At 43.3% G+C, this 21,776-nt stretch overlaps 1 protein-coding gene across 4 annotated transcripts in view; it reads left to right on the forward strand.

Moving 5' to 3' along the window:
- Positions 1-21,776, forward strand: part of dock3 (dedicator of cytokinesis 3) — a 1,050,162-nt gene that overhangs the window by 987,656 nt on the left and 40,730 nt on the right. For 3 of the 4 annotated variants that reach the window (XM_078209344.1, XM_078209345.1, XM_078209346.1), the window contains 3 exons: positions 6,141-6,262; positions 16,127-16,262; positions 18,662-18,809. In XM_078209344.1, the coding sequence (XP_078065470.1) occupies positions 6,141-6,262; positions 16,127-16,262; positions 18,662-18,809 (406 nt within the window). The remainder of the gene's footprint in view (positions 1-6,140; positions 6,263-16,126; positions 16,263-18,661; positions 18,810-21,776) is intronic. The other variant, XM_078209347.1, reaches the window with a different exon arrangement.

Genomic DNA, 21,776 nt, shown 5'->3' on the forward strand with positions numbered 1-21,776 from the left:
GTATCGCATCCGCACTTCTCTAAAGTACGTTTTCAAACACTCTTGGGATCGTCACTGCCTTTCCTTGACTGTCTAGTGGCGTTATTGGAGTTCTGATATCGTGTGGGCCCTTTAACATCTGGTTTACACAAGCACTCTCCATTGAGGACTGCTTACATGAGATCCCTCCCCTTAGCTGAAGGACATTTCTGCCTGATGCCCCCTATAGTTATTGAGCCCCTTTGTCTGCATTCTCCAGTGATATGGCTATATCAATGGTTTTCTTCAAATCCAGATTCGGTTCTGCCAACAGCTTCTTTTGGGTAGTTAGGTTATTTATGCCACATGCTAATCTATCTCACAACTCCAAAGATGTCCGGGTTAGGTTGATTGGCCATCTCTTAGTGTCAAGGGGACTAGTAGGATAAGTAAGTGAAGTTATGAGGCTAGGACCTGGGTGGAATCATGGTCGGTGCAGACTCGATGGACTAAATGGCCTCTTCAACACTGTAGGATTCTATGATTTCATTTAGAGGCAGTCCAAGTTTGCAATGTTCTGCTAATTTTCGTAATCTAACCAAGAACTCAGTGACAGGTTCCCGGGGGTTCTGCTGGCCATGTCGAAGCAGTATCTCTGGAGTACAACAGGGCTTTGTTGGGCCATAGAGGGTTTTACAGGTCTATTAGCTCATTAAAAAATTTTGAGTCAGGGCCATCCAGATAGGTCAGATTTTTCATCACGCTGAAAGTCAGGTCCCCGCATGCCATCAGCAATATCACTTTTTGTTTTTCATCTCCTTCAAAGTTGTTAACACGGAAGAAGTAACACATTCTCTCACTCAATGAGGGAATTCGTACTCCACGAAGCCCACAAGAAGATCTATCAGCGATCCTCTGTGTCCTTTGAGGCCATCATGACAACATCCTTCCTTAAATAAGGAGACAATACAGTACATAGTACTCCCAATGCAGTCTCATTAATATCCTTTGGCAACTGAAACATAACCTCCCAACCTTTTTTTCAATTCCACTCACAATAAATTAAGGTTATTTATGCCACATGCTAATCTATCTCACAACTCCAAAGATGTCCGGGTTAGGTTGATTGGCCATCCCTTAGTGTCAGGGGGACTAGTAGGATAAGTAAGTGAAGTTACGAAGCTAGGACCTGGGTGGAATCATGGTCGGTGCAGACTCGATGGACCAAATGGCCTCTTCAACACTGTAGGATTCTATGATTTCATTTAGAGGCAGTCCAAATTTGCAATGTTCTGCTAATTTTCGTAATCTAACCAAGAACTCAGTGATGATAACATTCTGTTAGCTTTCCTAATCACTTGCTGTACTTGACTTTTGTGATTCATACACGAGGACACCCTGATCACTCTGTACCTCAGATCTCTGCAATCGCTTACCATTTAGATAATATGTTTCTTTTTGATTCTTCCTGCCAAAATGGTCAATTTTCTCACATTATTCTCCTTTTGTCAGATCTTTGACCACTCACTTAAGCTTTCTACTTCTTTTTATAAATGCTTATGTCCCCTTCACAGTTAACCTATCTTTGTGGCATCAGCAAATTTTGGCAACCATCCCTTCAATCCTTTCATCCAAGTCATTGATATAAATTGTAAACATTTGAAGTCCCAGCACTGCTTCCTGTGGCACACCATTCATTACGTTTTACCAATCTGAAAATGAATCATTTATACCTACTGTCTGCTTCCTGTTTAGCCAGCCAATCTTCTATCAATACCAGTATGTTACCCCCTATACCATGAGCTTTTATTTTCTACAATAACTTTTGATGTGCCACTTTATCAAAGACTTCTCAAAATCTAAGTACAGTACATCCACTGGTTTCCCTTTATCCACAGCACTTATTACTTCCTCAAAGAACTTCAATAAGTTGGTTAAACTTAATTCCCTTTCATAAAACCATATTGATTCTGTCAGATTACCTTGAACTTATCCAAGTATCCGATAACTTCTTTAATAATAGCTTCCAGTATTTTTCCCTACAACAGATGATAAGCTAACTGACCTGTAATTTCCCACTTTCTGGGCGGAATTCTCCGGTTGTGCTGGTCTAAAAGCCGGAAATTCCCACCCGATTGTCAATGGTGTTTCACATTCTCCGCAACCTACCCGCTAAAATTCCACTGGCGGGCGGAATGGGAGAATTCCAGCCTCCGACTCCCTTCCTTTCTGAATAATGGAATTACATTTCTATCTTCCAGTCTAATGGGACCTTCCCTGAATCTAGGGAATTTTGGAAAATTCAAACCAACACATCAACTATCTCACTAGACATTTCCTTTAAGACCCTAGGGTGAAGTCCATCAGGACCAATTTCTCGTCAGCCCGTAACTCCAATAATTTACTCAGTACCACTTCTCTAGCGAATTATTTTCCTGAGTGCCTCCTTCCCTTCCATTTCCTAGTTTACAGCTGCTTCTGAAATGTTACCTTTATCCTCCACAGAGAAGACTGATGCAAAATCCCTGTTCAATTCATCTGCCATCTCGTTTTCCATTATCAATTCCCCAGACTCACTATGTGACCAACGCTCACTTTGTTAACTCTTTTCTCTTTTTTAAACATATATATCAGCTTTTCTATTTCTGGCCAGCTTTCTCTGGTACTTTTTTCCCTTCCATATTAATCTTTTAGTTATCCTTTGCTGTTCCTTATATTCTGGCCAATCTTCTGACCTATCATCTGTCTTGGCATAGTAAATCTACTTTTGTGGCTTAGTGTCAAACTTTGTTCAATAACATTAACGTGAATAACTTTAGGATAGTAATGGACAAGGATGAGTGCTGTCCTACGGGCAGGGTGTTAAATTGGGGGAAGGCTAACTATAGCCGGATTAGGCAGGAATTGGTGGGTGTTGATTGGGAGAGGATGTTCGAGGGTAAGTCCGCGTCTGGCATGTGGGAGTCTTTTAAGGAACTATTGATAAGGCTGCAGGATAGGCATGTGCCTGTAAAAAGGAAAGATAGGAAAGGTAGGATTCGAGAGCCGTGGATAACCAGGGAAATTGAGGATCTGATTAAAATGAAAAGGGAGGCGTACCTTAAGTCCAGGCAACAGAAAACAGATGGAGCTCTGGAGGAATACAGAGAGAGTGGGAAAGAACTCAAACGGGGAGTTAGAAGGGCAAAAAGAGGTCACGAGATGTTCTTGGCAGGCAGGATTAAGGAGAATCCTAAGGCATTCTATTCATACGTTAGGAACAAAAGAGTTGTCAGGGAGAAAATCGGACCTCTCAGGGACAAAGGAGGGGAATTATGCTTAGAACCCAAGGGAATAGGGGAGATCCTAAATGAATACTTTGCATCGGTATTCACAAAGGAGAGGGGCGTGTTAACCGGGAGTGTCTCGGAGGGAGGTGTTGACCCGTTAGAGAAAATCTCCATTACAAGAGAGGAAGTGTTAGGTTTTTTAGGGAACATTAAAACTGACAAAGCCCCAGGGCCTGATGGCATCTATCCTCGACTGCTCAGGGAGACGAGAGATGAAATTGCTGGGCCTCTGACGGAAATCTTTGTCGCTTCTTTGGACACGGGTGAGGTCCCTGAGGATTGGAGGATAGCGAATGTGGTCCCGTTGTTTAAGAAGGGTAGCAGGGATAACCCAGGAAATTATAGGCCGGTGAGCTTGACGTCCGTGGTAGGGAAGTTGTTGGAGAGGATTCTTAGAGACAGGATGTATGTGCATTTAGAACGGAACAATCTCATTAGTGACAGACAGCATGGTTTTGTAAGAGGGAGGTCGTGCCTTACAAATTTGGTGGAGTTTTTTGAGGAAGTGACAAAAACGGTTGATGAAGGAAGGGCCGTGGATGTCGTCTATATGGATTTCAGTAAGGCATTTGACAAAGTCCCACATGGCAGGTTGGTTAAGAAGGTTAAGGCTCATGGGATACAAGGAGATGTGGCTCGATGGGTGGAGAACTGGCTTGGCCATAGGAGACAGAGGGTAGTGGTCGAAGGGTCTTTTTCCGGCTGGAGGTCTGTGACCAGTGGTGTTCCGCAGGGCTCTGTACTGGGACCTCTGCTATTTGTGATATATATAAATGATTTGGAAGAAGGTGTAACTGGTGTAATCAGCAAGTTTGCGGATGACACGAAGATGGCTGGACTTGCGGATAGCGAAGAGCATTGTCGGGCAATACAGCAGGATATAGATAGGCTGGAAAATTGGGCGGAGAGGTGGCAGATGGAGTTTAATCCGGATAAATGCGAAGTGATGCATTTTGGAAGAAATAATGTAGGGAGGAGTTATACAATAAATGGCAGAGTCATCAGGAGTATAGAAACACAGAGGGACCTAGGTGTGCAAGTCCACAAATCCTTGAAGGTGGCAACACAGGTGGAGAAGGTGGTGAAGAAGGCATATGGTATGCTTGCCTTTATAGGACGGGGTATAGAGTATAAAAGCTGGAGTCTGACGATGCAGCTGTATAGAACGCTGGTTAGGCCACATTTGGAGTACTGCGTCCAGTTCTGGTCGTCGCACTACCAGAAGGACGTGGAGGCGTTAGAGAGAGTGCAGAGAAGGTTTACCAGGATGTTGCCTGGTATGGAGGGTCTTAGCTATGAGGAGAGATTGGGTAGACTGGGGTTGTTCTCCCTGGAAAGACGGAGAATGAGGGGAAATCTAATAGAGGTGTACAAGATTATGAAGGGGATAGATAGGGTGAACGGTGGGAAGCTTTTTCCCAGATCAGAAGTGACGTTCACGAGGAGTCACGGGCTCAAGGTGAGAGGGGCGAAGTATAACTCAGATATTAGAGGGATGTTTTTTACACAGAGGGTGGTGGGGGCCTGGAATGCACTGCCAAGTAGGGTGGTGGAGGCAGGCACACTGACATAGTTTAAGACTTACCTGGATAGTCACATGAGCAGCCTGGGAATGGAGGGATACAAACGATTGGTCTAGTTGGACCAAGGAGCGACACAGGCTTGGAGGGCCGAAGGGCCTGTTTCCTGTGCTGTACTGTTCTTTGTTCTTTGTGAAGTACTTTGGGGTGATTACTATGTTAAAGGTGCAATTTCAATGCACGTTTTGTTGTAGTGTGGGCGCAGGCATTGGATATTCCTCTTACAAACAAGTGGGGGCTTCATAAATTAATGCAAAAAGTGACGAAGCCATCTGACATGGAACTTCCTGACTTAAGGGCGAGCAAGATTCACCATACTAGGTGAATGGTATTCCTAGCAGAGTGCAATACATTTAAAGGGCACAAGTGAGGGAAACAATTCTATGAAAAGTCACAGATTACTCTCTGTAACTGTGATGGTGGTGCAGACTACTCACAATTTCCCTGTCCTAATCTACCTGAGCTGAGTTTCCCATTCCTGGTTATTTTTACCCCATCATTGGCAGCCATGCCTTCAGCTATATTGGACCCACATTCTGGAATTCATTTCTTTCCTCCTCTGCCACTCCACCTCCCTCTGCTCTTTTCAACCTTCCTTAGACCCAACTGTGAAGCTTTTGGTCACCCTTTTATCACTTTTGAATGATGGAAATCAGTGATGCACAAGAGCAAGAAGTGGAGGAACACAAAGAATGGAGAGATTTGTAGGGCTGCAAGAGAGTATAGATCAAGGGAAGAGATGTTGGGTCTCCCACTACTTCTGTATTCCCTAGACCTATCAAAGTTCTTATTTAAATCAGTTACTGGTATGAAATGTGCTAATGCTGAAAACAGGAATGCCAATAACGTTCTGATGGGATTTTAACAATTCGGAGCTGAAGTACATTTGTCAGATGAAAATCTGCCCTCATAAATGGATCAGGCTTGGACAGGATTGGGCTTGGCTCTAATATCCCCACTGTAGAATAGACACTGACATTCACTGTCCAGTCTCACAGACTGACCACTCAGCAAAGTGACTAAAAGATGTAGAGTGCTCCGAGGATGAGTTGAAGGCAGATCTCTGTCCCCCTGATGCCCTAGTGGAAAATTGGCTATGATGTCATGGCAGATTCCTTCTGATAATGTTGCAGTATGAGCTCAGACTGTTATGAGTGATATATAGTGAATTGCAGATATATCATTCATCTGTGAAAATATCTTACAGCACTGAGAACTTGATGATTCTAAACAGAAATACTAAGCTCATTTACAATTCCATCTTTCCACAAAGGATCTTCCTGGAATGGACAAGATCAGTCCTGCTTGCTCTGGTTCCAGCACACCACGTGGCAGCCTCATGTCCAGTCATAATCCCATGAGTCCAGAGGCTATCAAGCTCGTGCACAGACATAGGTAAGTGAGATCGATGTCAAACTCAGACACAAATAAGTGAAAATGGTGTTCAGCTTGTACAGGTGCAAGCATCCAACTCGTGCACAGATACAGGTGAGGCCAGTGCTCAGCTCCAATGCAGATACAGGTAAGTGAGACTGATGCTCAGTTCATTCACAAATACAGTTAAGTCTTTATATTTATAGTATAAGCATCTGGCATTTATAGGGTTAATGTGGGATTGAGGACATTATGGTCCACACAGTGATGTAAGCAGGAACATGACACAGACCTATGGTTCAGTCTGCTGTTGCGCAGCGACATGTGTAGATCTAGACCTGACAACATGTATCCTTTACTGTACATGTAGTGAACAAAAAACTTTATTAACCCACAGAAGACTATGAAATCTTATTTAAGATATATCAATCTGTTACCAACACCCCACAACAAGGTGGGAAAGGGAAAAAAACAGAACCTCATTAGAATGCAGAGACAAACCAAAATGCTGGAAGACTGGGGAACAACAAAGCATTCTGGCCTGCAAAGAAGCTCCCAAAGAAGTAGAGGTACAGTAGAATAATTGCTGGAAAAAGATCCAGAACAAAGCCTGGAAGCTGGAAACAGAATATAAAATTCCTTACTGCAGCAGAAGATTCAATTGAATCTCCTTTAGAAGTTCAGCTTCAGTGCTCAGAGTTGATAGAGTCTTCAAGGATGATTTAAATCTTTTATAATTCCAGGTTGCAGCGAGTCTTTAATGTAATTCAGTGTCAGAAGTGCCATTTGAAAGAAACCTACTGCTAAAACCCAACAGCCTGAATGCATCCAAGTTCTTCCAAAAAGCAGAGAGTAAGAATTAATTAAACATTTGGGAACATCATGACTGTCCAGCTCAGTATAAAACAAACAGAGGCTCCAATTCGACAGACTCATGAATCTAAAAAGGAAAACATTGAGTGCAAGAAGTCTGCAGGCAGCTGATCCAGGCAGCCATCATTCAATTTATTTTTCAAGAGGAGAGCCATCGCCATTATGTGGAACACGCCAAAACTGGCAAGGGCAGGAAACCCCTTTGTCTCCGAGTGAACAGCAATAGCACCTTGAAATTTACAAAGCTGCAATTAGAGTCAACAGCTATCTCAACTCAGTTAAAAAAGAGTTTAAGAAGCTGAAGGCAGAGCAAATAATTGCCTTCAAATCAAGTTCATAGGCTCAGAGGAGCAAAACGCCAGCCAAATCTGTTAGTTTTGAAGGTTCTGCAGAGAGAATGAGTTTTAAAAGATGGCTCCATTAGCACAATGGGAGCCTGCTAAAACCCAACAATTGTGGGATAAACGTAGAGACAAAAAAAAAGTTACTGCACAGCAACTACAAAAATAATAATATTTAAATGTATTAAAATGTCTTTAAATAGAGCTCCCACCCTTTGTGGGTGGGAACCTCATTATGTCATCAGCAAGGGCCGGGGAAAATCAGGAAACGAGACCTCGCCAGTGAGAATCTCATTTCCCAACTCTGGGTTTTGCATCTGCGTCGCCTATCATACTCACAGCAGACGTAGGCTCAAAATTCCATAGTAAGAGTTTCTACAACTATTTAAAAAGGGAAAGAGCTCCTATAGAGAGAGAGTCTGGAGAAGTAACAATGGAAAATAAGAAAATGTTCAAGCATTGAACAGATATCATTGAACCCTAGAATCCCTCCAGTGCAGGAGGAGGCCATTTGGCCCATCTTGTCTGCATCAACTCTCCGACAGAGCATCTTACCCAGAACCTATCCCCGTTACTCTACTAATCCCCCTAACCTATATGTCTTGGAACGCTAAGGAGCAATTTAGCATGGTCTATCCACCTGACCTGCACATCTTTGGATTGTGGGAGGAAACCGGAGCACCTGGAGGAAACCCACCCAAACAAAGGGAGAACATGCAAACTCCACACAGTCACCCAAGTCTGGAATCAAACCTGGGTCACTGGCACTGTGAGGCAAAAGTGCTAACCACTGTGCCACTCACTATCTTGTATCTGTCTTCACTCTAAGACACAAATAACATCCAAGAAATACTTGCAAATCAAAAGTTGAAAGGGAGGAACCTAAAACAATTGCAATCACCAGGGCAATGGTACTGAGAAAACTATTCGAACTAAAAGCTGATAACTTATCAGGACCTGAAGGACTTCATCTTAGATCCTAAAAGAAGTGGCTATAGAGAGTGTAGATGCATTGGTTGTAACTTTCTAAAATTCTCTAGATTCTGCAAAGCTCCCATCAGTTTGGAAAATAGCAAATGTAACTCCTGTATTCAAAAAATGAGGGAGACCGAAAGCGGATAACTACAGGTCAGTTAGCCCAATATCTGTGGTAGGGAAAATGCTGGAATCTATTCGTAAGGAAGTTATAGAAGGGCACTTAGAAAATCCTAATATAACCAGGCAGAATCAACATGGTTTTGTAACATGGAAAGCATGTTTGAGTAATTTATTAGAGGCCTTCGAGGAAGTAACAAGTAATGTGGATAAAAGGGAACCTATGGATGTGCTGTACTTGGATTTCCAAAAAGCATTTCAAAAGGTGTCACATTAAACATTACTACATAAATAAGAGCTCATGGTGTAGGGGGTAAAATATTATCATGATTATAGGATTGGTTCGCTAATGGGAAGCAAAATGTAACATTTTCGGGTTGGCAAGCTGTAACTAGTGGTGTTCACAGGGTTTGGTGTTGGGTCCTCAATTATTTACATTGTATTTAAAAGACTTGGATGAAAGGACCAAATGGAAATTTGCTGATGACTAAAAGATAGGTAGGAAAGTAAGTTTTATGTGGAGGACATAAAGGCCGGGATTTTCTGCTTCCATCAGTGTTGGGCGGGCTTGACAACAGAAGTAGAAAATATCGCAAGAAGACCAAAGTCGCATTTTACATCAGCGTAAAAGTTTGCCATGGTTGTACCTGCATCAGTGGCAAGCCACATTTCCTGCGATAGAACATCACTATAATACATCCGTATCTCGTTATTGGGCCTATACATCAGGATCATACCTCACCCATCAAAAAAATCCATCCACAATGGTGTGATGTCAGAACAGAGAGAATCACGACTGGCTTCAAAGGCATGCACCTGGCGAGCACCCCTCTAAGGGGAGCTCAGAGGTAAGCGCAGCACTTATGGAGCGGCTCCATGCATTTGGAGGGGGTACTAATTCTGACTGGGGGTGACCAGTCTTTGACCCAGGGGTACCGGCTCTGACTCAGGGATGGGTCAACCAGACTTGGAAAATATGTTACCCATAAGATAAGATTGAAATTTTAAACTGGGAGTCAGATGAGTGTGCTTTTCTAAATATATTAATTTTGATATTAAGCACACTGGAGAGAAACCAGGTTAATAATAGAGGGAGACCGTGGTAACATTGGAAGGGTACCTGGGGCCTAGTCAAAAGGTTCTGATGGGAAGACTCCAGGCTGCCAGGGGGAAGATTCCTGGCTGCCGGGGGGGGGAAGACTTCAAGGTAAAGGGACCTATTTGGGGGAGACCAGGAGGGTTGACTCAGTGAAGGCTGGGAGGAATGACTCGAGTGTGAAAAGCACCGTTCCTGATGTTGCCTTTTATTGCTAAGCCATTGGCTTCTTGGAAGGGCCTCAAGAAGGGAGACGAAGCATGAGGCATTGCAGTGGGTGGGTGGACAGTCGTCAGGGACTGACAGTTCTACTCAGATGATGGGGAAGGCTCCCAAAGGTGGGATGTTGATGAAGGCAAGGCTAATGGAAAGACATATCAATGATCATTACCCCATTGTAACCAAGACTGTTTAGCTGTAACTCAATTAACATAGAGTCATAGAGGTTTACAGCATGGAAACAGGCCCTTCGGCCCAACTTGTTCATGCCGCCCTTTTTTTTAAAACTCCTAAATTAATCCCAATTGCCCGCATTTGGCCCATATCCCTCTATACCCATTGTACCCATGTAACTATCTAAATGCTTTTTAAAAGATAAAATTGTACCCACCTCTACTACTACCTCTGGCAGCTTGTTCCAGACACTCACCACCCTCTGTGTGAAAAAATTGCTCCTCGGGACATTTTTGTATCTCTCCCCTCTCACCTTAAACCTATGCCCTCTAGTTTTAGACTCCCCTACCTTTGGGAAAAGGTATTGACTATCTACCTTGTCTATGCCCCTCATTATTTTATAGACCTCTATAAGGTCACCCCTCAGCCTCCTACGCTCCAGAGAAAAAAGTCCCAGTCTATTCAGCCTCTCCTTATAATTCAATCCATCAAGTCCCGGTAGCATCCTAGTAAATCTTTTCTGCACTCTTTCTAGTTTAATAATATCCTTTCTATAATACGGTGACCAGAATTGCACACAGTATTCCAAGTGTGGCCTTACCAATGTCTTGTACAACTTTAACAAGACGTCCCAACTCCTGTATTCAATGTTCTGACCGATGAAACCAAGCATGCCGAATGCCGCCTTCACCACTCTGTCCACCTGTGACTCCACTTTCAAGGAGCTATGAACACGTACCCCTAGATCTCTTTGTCAAGTCCTGACATGCCTGAAGTCAAACTAGGCACACAATTATGCCCACTCAAACAACACTTATGTGTAAGTGGGCATAGTGCTACATTATATGGTGGGCAAAAACATCATTGCCATCAGCATACTCAACGCCGCTTTTCCCACCCAACATCGACCTTTGCCGATTTCCAGGAAGGTTTCACCCGAAGAGTCAACAAAGGGTTTTAGGTAGGTTAAGTGATGGAGCCAGAAAGTATAATGTGGGAAAATGTGAACTTGTCCACTTTGGTAGAAAGACTAGAAAAGCAGTACTTTATTTAAATGGAGGGTGATTGCAGGATTCTGAGGTACGGGGAATGTTTTGTCACAACTGATGGTAAGGCTACATCTGGAGTACTGTGTACACTTTTGTTCTCCTCACTAAAGAAATGATACAATTGAGAAAGGATATAATTGCATTAGAAGCAGTTCAGAGAAGGTTCACTTGATTGATTCTTGGGATAAAGGGATGATTTTATTGAGGAAAGGTTGGAAAGGTTGACCATATCCATTGGAGTTTAGAAGAATGAGAATTGATTTTATTGGAACACATAAGATTCTGAGGGGACTTGACAAGATGGATGCCAAAAGGGTGTTTCCCCTTGTGGAAGAGACTAGGAATATTTTTAAGGCTGAGTTCAATAGATATTTGATTACAGTAGAGTTGGAGGTTTTGTAGGGGAGGGGTGGGGTGCAGATAAGAAAATAAAGTTCAGGACACAATCAGATCAGCCATAATCTTATTAAATGGCGGAGCAGGCTCCAGGGACCAAATGGCCTACTCCTGGTCTTAATTTGTATGTTTTATTTTTCAATGAGATTTGTTTTGCTGAAAATAGGTTGTGTTCATCTAAAAACAGAACCCGCAATGTTGGTATTATAAAGGAAAACCTTTAGGCATTTTCATGATGTATGTTGATGACTTCTTATGGAGTGGTACTGTGGAATCCGGGAAATGTGTTATCCGTAAGATAAGATTGAAATTTTAAACTGGGAGTGCACTTTTCTAAATATATTGATTTAGATATTAAACAGGGTAGGTCTGGAATAACCTTAAGCTAACAATCCTCTTCAGAAAGTGTTACTCCTATCCCGGTCAGGTTCTCATATTAAGATAATAGGTGGGATTCTTAATTCCCCCTCCTTCCCCCACAGAGTGTTTTGCTGAGGTGGATACGGCCTGCCTTTGGCCATCAGAAGGTTTTCCTGTTGTTCGCACCCTCCGCCACCAGGGAACCCATGGCAGCGGGTCTCCGCCAGCCAGAACATTTCGGCCAATGTTATATCTGATTAAGAGTCAGGAGAATTGTGAAGCTTGATTGGTCAGATGAACTGGTTGGGCACTCAGACTGGACCAGATGTTGGTTTTAGTGCATTGTTGTTAAGTACCACAATGAATGTTTCAAAATATTTTTTAAAATTAAATTATACTTAAGTTTCCATCCTTAGGCGACCCAATGGAACTAGTCGTTTTTGTGGATGCTCATCTTCCTGATTAATGCAGTTGGATTCATAATATTTCTTAGAGGAAAATGGGAAATACTGTCCTTTAGCTTGGAAAGCGAAGGAAATGAAAAAAGTTGTTAAAAGTACTTTAGCTGCTGAAACTGAAAATTGTTGAGACCATGGATATGGATTTTAAATTTTTTTTTAACCGTGATGTGGCTAGGGCACCATTTATTGCTTATTCCTGGTTGCCTCTGAGAATCATAGAATCCCTACGTGCAGAAAGAGGCCACTTGGCCCATCGTGTCTGCACCGACCACAATCCCACCCAGGCCCTATCCCATATCCACCCACTAATCCCTCTAACCTACGCATCTCAGGACAGTAAGGGGCAATTTTAGTATGGCCAATCAACCTAACCCGCACATCTTTGGACTGTGGGAGGAAACCGGAGCACCCGGAGGAAACCCACGCAGACATGAGGAGAATGTGCAAACTCCACACAGACAGTGACCCAAGCCGGGAATCGAACCCAGGTCCCTGGAGCTGTGAAGCAGCAGTGCTAACCACTGTGCTACCATGCTGCCCTTGATGAATGATGAGCCACCTTCTTGAATTGCTGTAGGGCCACCCAAAGTGCTGTTGGAAAGCGAGTTCTTGAATTTTGACCCAGTAACAAGGAACAAACAGCAATATAGTTCCAAATCAGGATGCTGTGTAATTTGGAGGGGAACTTGCAAATGGTGGTGTTCCCTGGCACCTGCTGCCTTTGTCCTCCTAGGTGGTAGAGGTTGCAGGTTTGGAAGATGCTGACAATGGAGCCTTGGCAAGTTACTGTAGTGCGTATTGTAGCTAGTGCACACTGCTACCACTGTGCATCAGTGGTAGAGGGAATTATTGCTTAAGGAGTGGAGGGGCCAATCAAGTGGGTGCTTTGTCCTGGATGGTGTTGAGTATCTTGATTGTTGTTGAAGCTGCACTCTTCCAGGCAAATGGTGAGTATTCCATCACACTCCTAATTTGTGCCTTGTAGATAGTGGATAGGCTTTGGGAAGTCAGGAGGTGAGTTACTCTCCTCCAGCTTGCTGTTGTACCCAGAGTATTTATATAGTTGACAAAGAGTCATCCAGACTCAAAACATTAGCTCTGTTCTCTCTCCACAGATGCTGTCAGATCTGCTGAGATTTTCTAGCATTTTCTGCTTTTGTATTTATATAGTCAGTCCAGTTCAGTTCCTGGTCAACGGTAAGCCCCCAAAATAGTGACAGTGGGGGATTCATCAATGATAATACAATTGAATATCATGGGGAGATGGTTAGATTATCTCTTTTGAGAGGTGGTCATTGCCTGGTACTTGGGTGGTGCAAATGTTACACACCACTTATCAGTCCAAGCCTGAATGTTGTCCAGGTATTGCTGCATATCAAAACAGATTGTTGCAGTATCTGAGAAGTCATAAACACCACTGAACATTGTGTAATCACCCACAAATATTCCCAGTTCTTATGATGGAGGAAAAGTCATTGATGAACCAAGATGATTGGGCCTCGGACACTACCCTGATGAGCTCCTGTAAGTGATGTCCTGAAACTGAGATGCTTGACCACCAACCACCACAAGCATCTTCTTTTGTGCTAGGTATGACTCTAAACAGTGGAGAGTTATCCTCCTTATTGCCATTGACTCCAGTCTTGCTTGGACTCCTTGATGTCACACTTGGTCAAATGTTGCCTTGATATCAAGAATGGTCATCTCACCTCACCACTTGTATTCAGCTCTTTGCTCCATGTTGGCCAAAGGCTTAATGAGGTCAGTAGCTGAGTAGTCCGACTGGAACCCCCAAACTGACCATCAGTGAGTAGGTTATTGCTGATTAAGTATTGCTTAATAGCACTGTCGACATCTACTTCCATCAATTTATTGATGTTTGACTAATGGGATGGTAAATGGCCAATTTGGACTTGACCTGCTTTTTTGCAGACAAAACATGCCTGGGCAATTTTCCACATTGCCAGGTAGATGCCAAAGTTGTGGAATAGCTTTGCTCGGGGCACGGCAAGTTTTGGAGCACAAGTTTTCATCATGGAGTATAATGTGGGAAAATGTGAAGCTATCCATTCTGGCAGGAAAAATAAAACAGAAGCACATTATCTAAATATTGAGAGATTGCAGAGCTCTGAGATGCAGAGTAATCTGGGTGTCCTAATGTATGAATCGCAAAAGGTTCGTATGCAGGAGCAGCAAGTAATTTGCAAAGCTAATAGAATGTTATTGTTTATTGCAAGTGGAATTGAATACAAGAGTGGGAAGTTTATGTTTCAGTTATACAGGGCATTGGTGAAACAACATATGAAGTACTGTGTACAGTACTGGTCTCCTTATTTAAGGAAAAATGTAAATGCATTAGAAGCAGTTCAGAGATTTTCTCGATTCATAATTATTTAAAGAGAGCAATAAGAATTCAATATTCATTGTATTTAATTGTATGCAAGTGGTGGGCATTAGCTGGGGTTTCACTTGAACCCATATAAACAGATACAGAATTTTCCCAGAAAAATTCGAAGTGTTGAATTCATGGAAAAACAAGTAATTCACGCTGTTTTTTCTAGTTCAGGCTAGAATCTCCCACACTCTGTGCAGTGCAGAGGCCATCAGCGTGAATAGGAGGCAGGCCTATTCCCACCCGGGAGGCTAAAACCAACGGGACTCTGCACATGCGCAGTGGCCGCGAACTGTCAGCCTCCCGTTTGCTGGCCAGCTCGATCACTGGCCAACCCCAGGATCCCCGCAGTGCTGGCCCTGGCCCTCTGACTCCCCCACGGCCCGATCAGGAGGCCCGCGACCATTCCCAGGCCAGCCCCGACACACCGCCCCCCCCCCCAGGTCCCGGACCACCCCAATCTCCAGCGCCCCTTCGCAGTGCCAATCCCCCCGGCAGACCTTCTCTCCCCCTCCCCCCCCACACCCCCCGGCAGATCCGCAGACTCCCACGCCCCAGCAGACCACACCCCACCTCCCCTCCAGCTTGCCTCAATTGCTGGCCTACCCCCCCCCCCATCGATCCCAATGCAGAGTGGCAGCAGAACCTCCCACCCCCACCAATGGCCCTAGGCTCTGCCCCCATATGCCCTACCCCCTGGGCATGGGCACTTTGCCCCTTGGGCAGTGCCAGGGGGCACAGGCTGGCACTGCCAGGGGGCATGTCCCGCCGCCTAAACCCCTGGGGGGCCCTAATTGCCCCTCCTTGACTCCAGCAGGTTTGGGCTGCTAGTTCCCTGAAAGTGGGAAGCTAGTGTGATCCCTGCTGGAGTGAAACACTCTGGCAGGGTGGGGAAGGCTAGTGGGCCCTGAGAATTCAGTTCCGGGCCTGCTTATAGCATTTAAATATGTAAAATATTATTTAAATGCTAGCCCCACCTCCCTGCCGATTTCTGGCGCAGAGCTGACCACAACAGAAATCCGGCACTGGGAGACTCTAGCAGGTTGCAAACGCTCAGAGGAATTCCTTGATTTTGCCCCCCCCCCCCCGCGAGTTTTTCCCACCCCGCTGCGCTAGAAAATTAGCAGTGCGAGGTGGGAGAATCCCCACCTAAAACTGTGAATGTTGGGTTAGAAAATGTCTGCTTGCCATTTGTAATTCTATAAATAAATATGTGTGTGAAGAGTAGTTCCAGTTTTATGCCTCACCAACATGGCTCTCTGGAATACATGATCATCATAAGAGGGACGGAGGAAATTGGGGTAATGATAGGTCTGTATTGGGAGTGGGTGTGAGATGCTTCTTTAGGATTAAAGGGCAGTCACATTGTGAATATTGGGATTGGATTGGCATAATGTTAAGTAATATTCTATCTTATTGATCTCCTCAGCCCATTGAGCCTACTTGGTTCTAACAGGCACTCCTCATCCTCACTATCCTCTCAGACATCCAGTGAAGTTGGAAACCTCGTCATCCTCACAGACGGTCTTGCTGGAGAAACCCTTGATGACCCATTCCGCATGCAAGTACGGCAATTTCTGGTTTTGATTTCCTTGTGTCATTTGCTATCTCTGGACCTTTAGAGTGGACATGGCAGGTGCTGGGCCTATTGCAATGTTGTGGCTCTTTGCGAGGAGCTACATAAGAGTAGTACAGGATGGTTGGGTTCCCTTTCTATTGGGGAGCATCACCTCTTGGTCACTCGCTCAACTAGTGATGTGCAACTGGGAGTTCTCACAATCCAGACCTATCTGTGAAAACTGAAAATTAAGAAGCTCCTTCTGGGCACCCACCAGATATGGTACAGCTGCTTATGGTCGAGTATCTCTCGAACTGTAGTAGATCTGAATGAGGAGAATTTCCACTTCTCCTTGGTAAATGGAGCTTGGCAAACATGAGTTCATCGATAAAAATAGTAATTTAATTAGACTGAGACCTTCATGGTAATAGTGTAAATTCCTGACAGCATGCAATAAATCCCAATGGGGACCAAAACAGGAGTTGAATTCATTCAGGGGCCATAATGTGAGTTAAATCCCAATGGGGACAATAATAGAAATTAAATGCTAATAGAAACAGTAATTAGAGTTAAATCCCAACAGGGTCTGTAACAGGGATTAAATGTCGATGGGGGACCTCAGCAGGAGTTAACTCACAATAGGGTCTGTAACAGAAGGTAAATCCCAATGGAGACAACAATGGGGATTAACTCCCAAGAGAATCTATAACAGGATTTAAATCTCAACAAGGTTTGTAACAGGAGTTAAATCCCAATATGATCTGTAACTGGAGGTAAATCCCAATGGAGACAGCAATGGAGGTTAAATTCAAATATGGACTCAACAGGAGTTAAATCCCAATGGAAACAGTAACCCCAACAAAGTCATTAATGGGAGTTAAATTCCAATGGGGACAGTAATGGAAGTTAAATTCCATTGGTACTGTAACAGGATTTAAATCCCACGGATACTTTAACAGGAGTTAAGTCCTGACAGGATTATAACAGGAGTTAAATCCCAATGGGACACTAACTGGAACCCCAATGGAGACAATAGCAGGAGTTCAATCCCAATGAGAACTGTAACTGGAATTAAATCCCAAAGGGGATTATAACAGGAGTTAAATACCAGTGGGAACTATAACAGGAGTTAAATCCCAGTGGAGTCAGTAAAGGGAGTTAAATCCCAATGGGGCACTAACAGGAGTTAAATCCCAACAGAGACAGTGACAGACTCCAATAAGAATGGTAATGAAGGAAACCCTAACAGGGACAGTAGTAAAACTAAACCTTAATAAGGACTGTAACATGATGACATAAACTGCACTGGGGAGAAACATCAACTCAGCATATCCCAGTGACCCACACCAGAGTAAGGCATTAATGAGAATTGTAGCAGAATATTGTTGATGGGGACTGTGACTGATATTTGAGAAGCCTCACAGTTAAACCATTGTATGAATGACAGTAAGGCTGTCACCTTCGAAGTGTATGGACATGAATGTCTGTTTGGAAGGAGTTGGGCATGCTTCATCTGCCTGGTTTCATGACCAAACTAAAGTATAAACATACTTTGATTATGCAGCAACCATCATAAAATTGCCAATTTAGGACAAAGAAAACAATTATGGACACACTGTGCCTCTTAATAAATAAAAATCTCAGTTATTTTAATGATCCTTTAAGTGATTGAGTCATGCCCATTTTAAAAGCAGAGTGAGCAAAACTCATTTTCACGACCATGCCATATCATACAAGCTACAGCAACACATTTTGCCACAAGTTATTCTGTGGTGTGTTTTTGGTAAACAGATGAAAGAGGCTTTGTTAAAAACACTTTGTCCCCCACTTGCTTGATATTAATCTGTTCTGTGTCAGCTGACCTCAGACATTATCAGCCTTGCAGTTAACCTCAGAGTTCCGAGGATAAGGGTGGGAAAAATTCAGCCAGGATTCCCACTTCTGGGAAGCACATGGATATCAACATTGGAGGAGGACATGCAACGCCTTCCATGATAGAACAGCCTATTTGACAAAGGTCATGCATGGCAACTTGAATGATGTACAAGAAATGAGAAACATTTGTCAAGGACTTTAACAGGGGTTAAATCCCAATGGAAACTATAACAGGAGTTAAATCCCAATGGTAACTCATTTCTTGTCAAAGGTCAATGTCTTCAGAAGAAATGGGGACAATATTGAGGATGAAGTAAAATGAATTGACAAACCATTCTCCATCATAATGGGGAGTGTTTAACAATCGATAGGAACTCAGTGGTTTTAACAGACGTGTCACGCCACTTGTGATGAGTGGCAAAGCTGTCCATAGCCTCTGTAAGTCGTCTGTTCACCTCTTGCTGTTTTGTTCCCTTTTTGGGATTCCCAGCGCGCGCTCTTTCTTTCTGCCACTTTCTCTGCTTTCTGCAGCTTTCTTACGCTAATCCCAAGTTCCAGAGCTCCATGACCAACGTCTCTGTTTTGTCGTCGTGCCAGGCAAGTCCATCCACCTCTAGCCTAAGCTCCACGCACTCTGCACCCTCGCAAATGATCAACTCAGCCCCGTCTAGTGCTCGAGGTAAGAATTTATTTTATTATTAACTTTCAGGGCCAACTTGGAATTGAGTTGCCTCTTCTCTCCCATGTATTGCCTTTGCTTTTAAGCACATTTCCAAAACAATGTACAGTTGGTTGACTGGGGCTGGCTTTGACAGGGTCTGACTTTTATCCTAAATTTTGAAATTAAAGGAGTATGCCAAGATAAGAAAATGTAGTTTAATAAGCTGCCAATCCTTTTCGTGTCTGTGGTTGGAAGTTTATGTCATTGCTGACAGGTAGTCTGGAGCACTGTTATGATGCTTTTGCTAAACTGTATTTAAGCTGACTCACTTTAAACTCTCTACTCAACACTCCAGTGGCAAAGTGATCGAAATGAAAATTTCCAGGTACCTATAGCTGCCTGTAAACTTTGAAGTCAAATAGAAGGCAGTTGTCACTTCCTCCAAAATTCAGGTTCCAGGTCAGACCAACCCAGCAGGAAATGATCAACTTTCTTTTTTATCAAGATTATTTTGCATCTGTGATGAAGCGTGAAATCTGGACTCTGATATTCTCAGTTAAACACTTGTGTGAGCCAGTTATGTATTAATTGTTTCATAGATATTATGGTGAAATGCCAGACATTTTAGAACCAAACAGCCCATTTTGTGGTTAAAAACAGAAAATGCTGGAAAAGCTTAGCAGGTCTGGCAGCATCTGTGGAGAGAAAAACAGAGTTAACATTTCGGGTCCGTATCAGTCTTCTTCAGACCCACTTTGTGGGTCAGCACCAGTAATATTGCTCAACAGAAACTAATTAGAAGAGGTCTAGTTTGAGACCACTGCGTTAAAATTACTGTTGTCCACAAGTCTGAGTGAGCCTTGGATTGTATCTGAACTGCCTGCCCATGCTTTGTTTGCATTGATACCCATCCATCTAGTTTTGGATTGGCAGACACTGTTTCCCCTCCATTTTATTGAAGGGTGGAGTAGCTTATTCCTGCTCCTAATTTGTATGTTCATAAATGAAAAAGAACATGTAACCAACAGAATGCTGTAAAAATAGTGGCAGAAACTTATACCGCATGTCAGTGACACATGCCCCTCAGACTTCACACCAGCCCCAAGCCTTTTCTCTATGCTTAGGCTAGGAGTACTGTCTGAACGTATGGAAAGATAGGTTAGGATCAATATTACCCCCCGCCCCGCCCCCCCACCCTCTAGTGGGAGTGGGTTTGGGCTGATTAAATTTTAAAAGTTGGGGTATGTATCACTGACATGTGGTATAAGTTTCTGCCACCATTTTTACAGCATTCTGTTGGTTACATGTTCTTTTTCATTTACGAACATACAAATTAGGAGCAGGAGTAGGCCACTCTGCCCTTCAAGCCTGCTCCACCATTAAATAAAATCATGGCTGACATGATTGTAACCTTATCTCCACATTCCCACCTGTCCCGTCAATCTTTCACTCTAGCTACCTCTGCCTTAAAAAAGCTTGAAGACCCTCCTTCCAATTGCCTTTTGAGGAAGAATATTCCAAAGGCTCACAACCCTCTGAGAGAAGAAAAGATTTCTCATCTTTGTCCTAAATGAACAACTTTGACAGGATAAAGAAGTGTATTCTGTTTCCACGAATTGCTATGTCACAATTTTACAATGATCAGCAGGAGAGAACATAGGAACATAAGAAATAGGAGCAGGAGTAGGCCATCCAGCCCCTCAAGCCTGCTCCGCCATTCAATAAGATCATGGCTGATCTGATAGTGGGTTCAGTTCCACTTACCCGCCCGCTCCCCATAATCCTTAATTCCCTTAATGGTTAAAAATCTATCTATCTGTGACTTAAACACATTTAACGAGGTAGCCTCTACTGCTTCATTGGGCAGAGAATCCCAAAGATTCACTACCCTCTGGGAGAAGAGGTTCCTCCTCAACTCTGTTCTAAATTGACTCCCCCATATTTTGAGGCTATGCCCCCTAGTTCTTGTTTCCATTGTAAGTGGAAATAACCTCGCTGCTTCTACCCTGTCTAGCCCCTTCATTATCTTATATGTCTCTATAAGATCTCCCCTCAACCTTCTAAACTCCAATGAGTACAGGCCCAGTCTACTCAATCTCTCCTCATAAGCTAACCCCCTCATCTCTGGAATCAACCTGGGAGGAGTGAGATGAGAAGAAACTTCTTTACTCAGAGTTGTTGGGATTTGGAATGCGCTGCCTGAGAGTGGTGGAGAGACGGTTCCATAGGATGTTTTAAAAGAGAACTGGATAGATATTTGAAATTATTAATTTAGACGGCTTTGGGGATGAGACTGAAGAATTGGACTAGCTGGGTAGCTCTTTCAGGAGCCAGTGCAGACACAATGGGCTAATGACCTCTTTCTGTGCTGTAAAATTCTGTGATTCGATGATTTTTAAACAGTAGACCCTAGTACTAGATTCTCCCACAAGAGGAAACATCCTCTCCTCATCAACCCTGTCACGATCTTGTATGTTTCAATCAAGTCGCCTTTTTCTTTTCTAAACTCTAGCCAACAGATCTAAGCCTAACCTGTCTAACCTTTCTGATAAAACAATCCAACCAATTCAGGTATTAAGTTCGCAATCATTCTCTGGATTGTTTCCAACGCATTTACATCTTTCCTTAAATCAGAAGACCAATAATATACATAGTACTCCAGATGTGTTCTCATGAATTCCCTGTATAACTGAAGCATAACTTCTCTGCTTTTGTAATCAATTCCCCTCACAATAAATGATGTTCTATCAGCTTTCCTAATTACTTGCTGAACTTGCACTCTAGCCTGTTGTGATTCATGCACTAGGACAACCAGATCCCTCTGCATTGCAAAGCTCTGCAACCCCTCATCATTTAGATAATATGCATCTTTCTTAAATTTTCCTGTCGAAATGGACAATTTCACACTTGCCTGCATCATGCTCCATTGCCAGATCTTTGTCCACTCACTTAACCTACCAAATCCCTTTATACAAAGAACAATAT

The sequence above is a fragment of the Mustelus asterias genome, chromosome 3 (assembly GCF_964213995.1).
Source record: "Mustelus asterias chromosome 3, sMusAst1.hap1.1, whole genome shotgun sequence".
Classification (NCBI taxonomy): domain Eukaryota; kingdom Metazoa; phylum Chordata; class Chondrichthyes; order Carcharhiniformes; family Triakidae; genus Mustelus; species Mustelus asterias.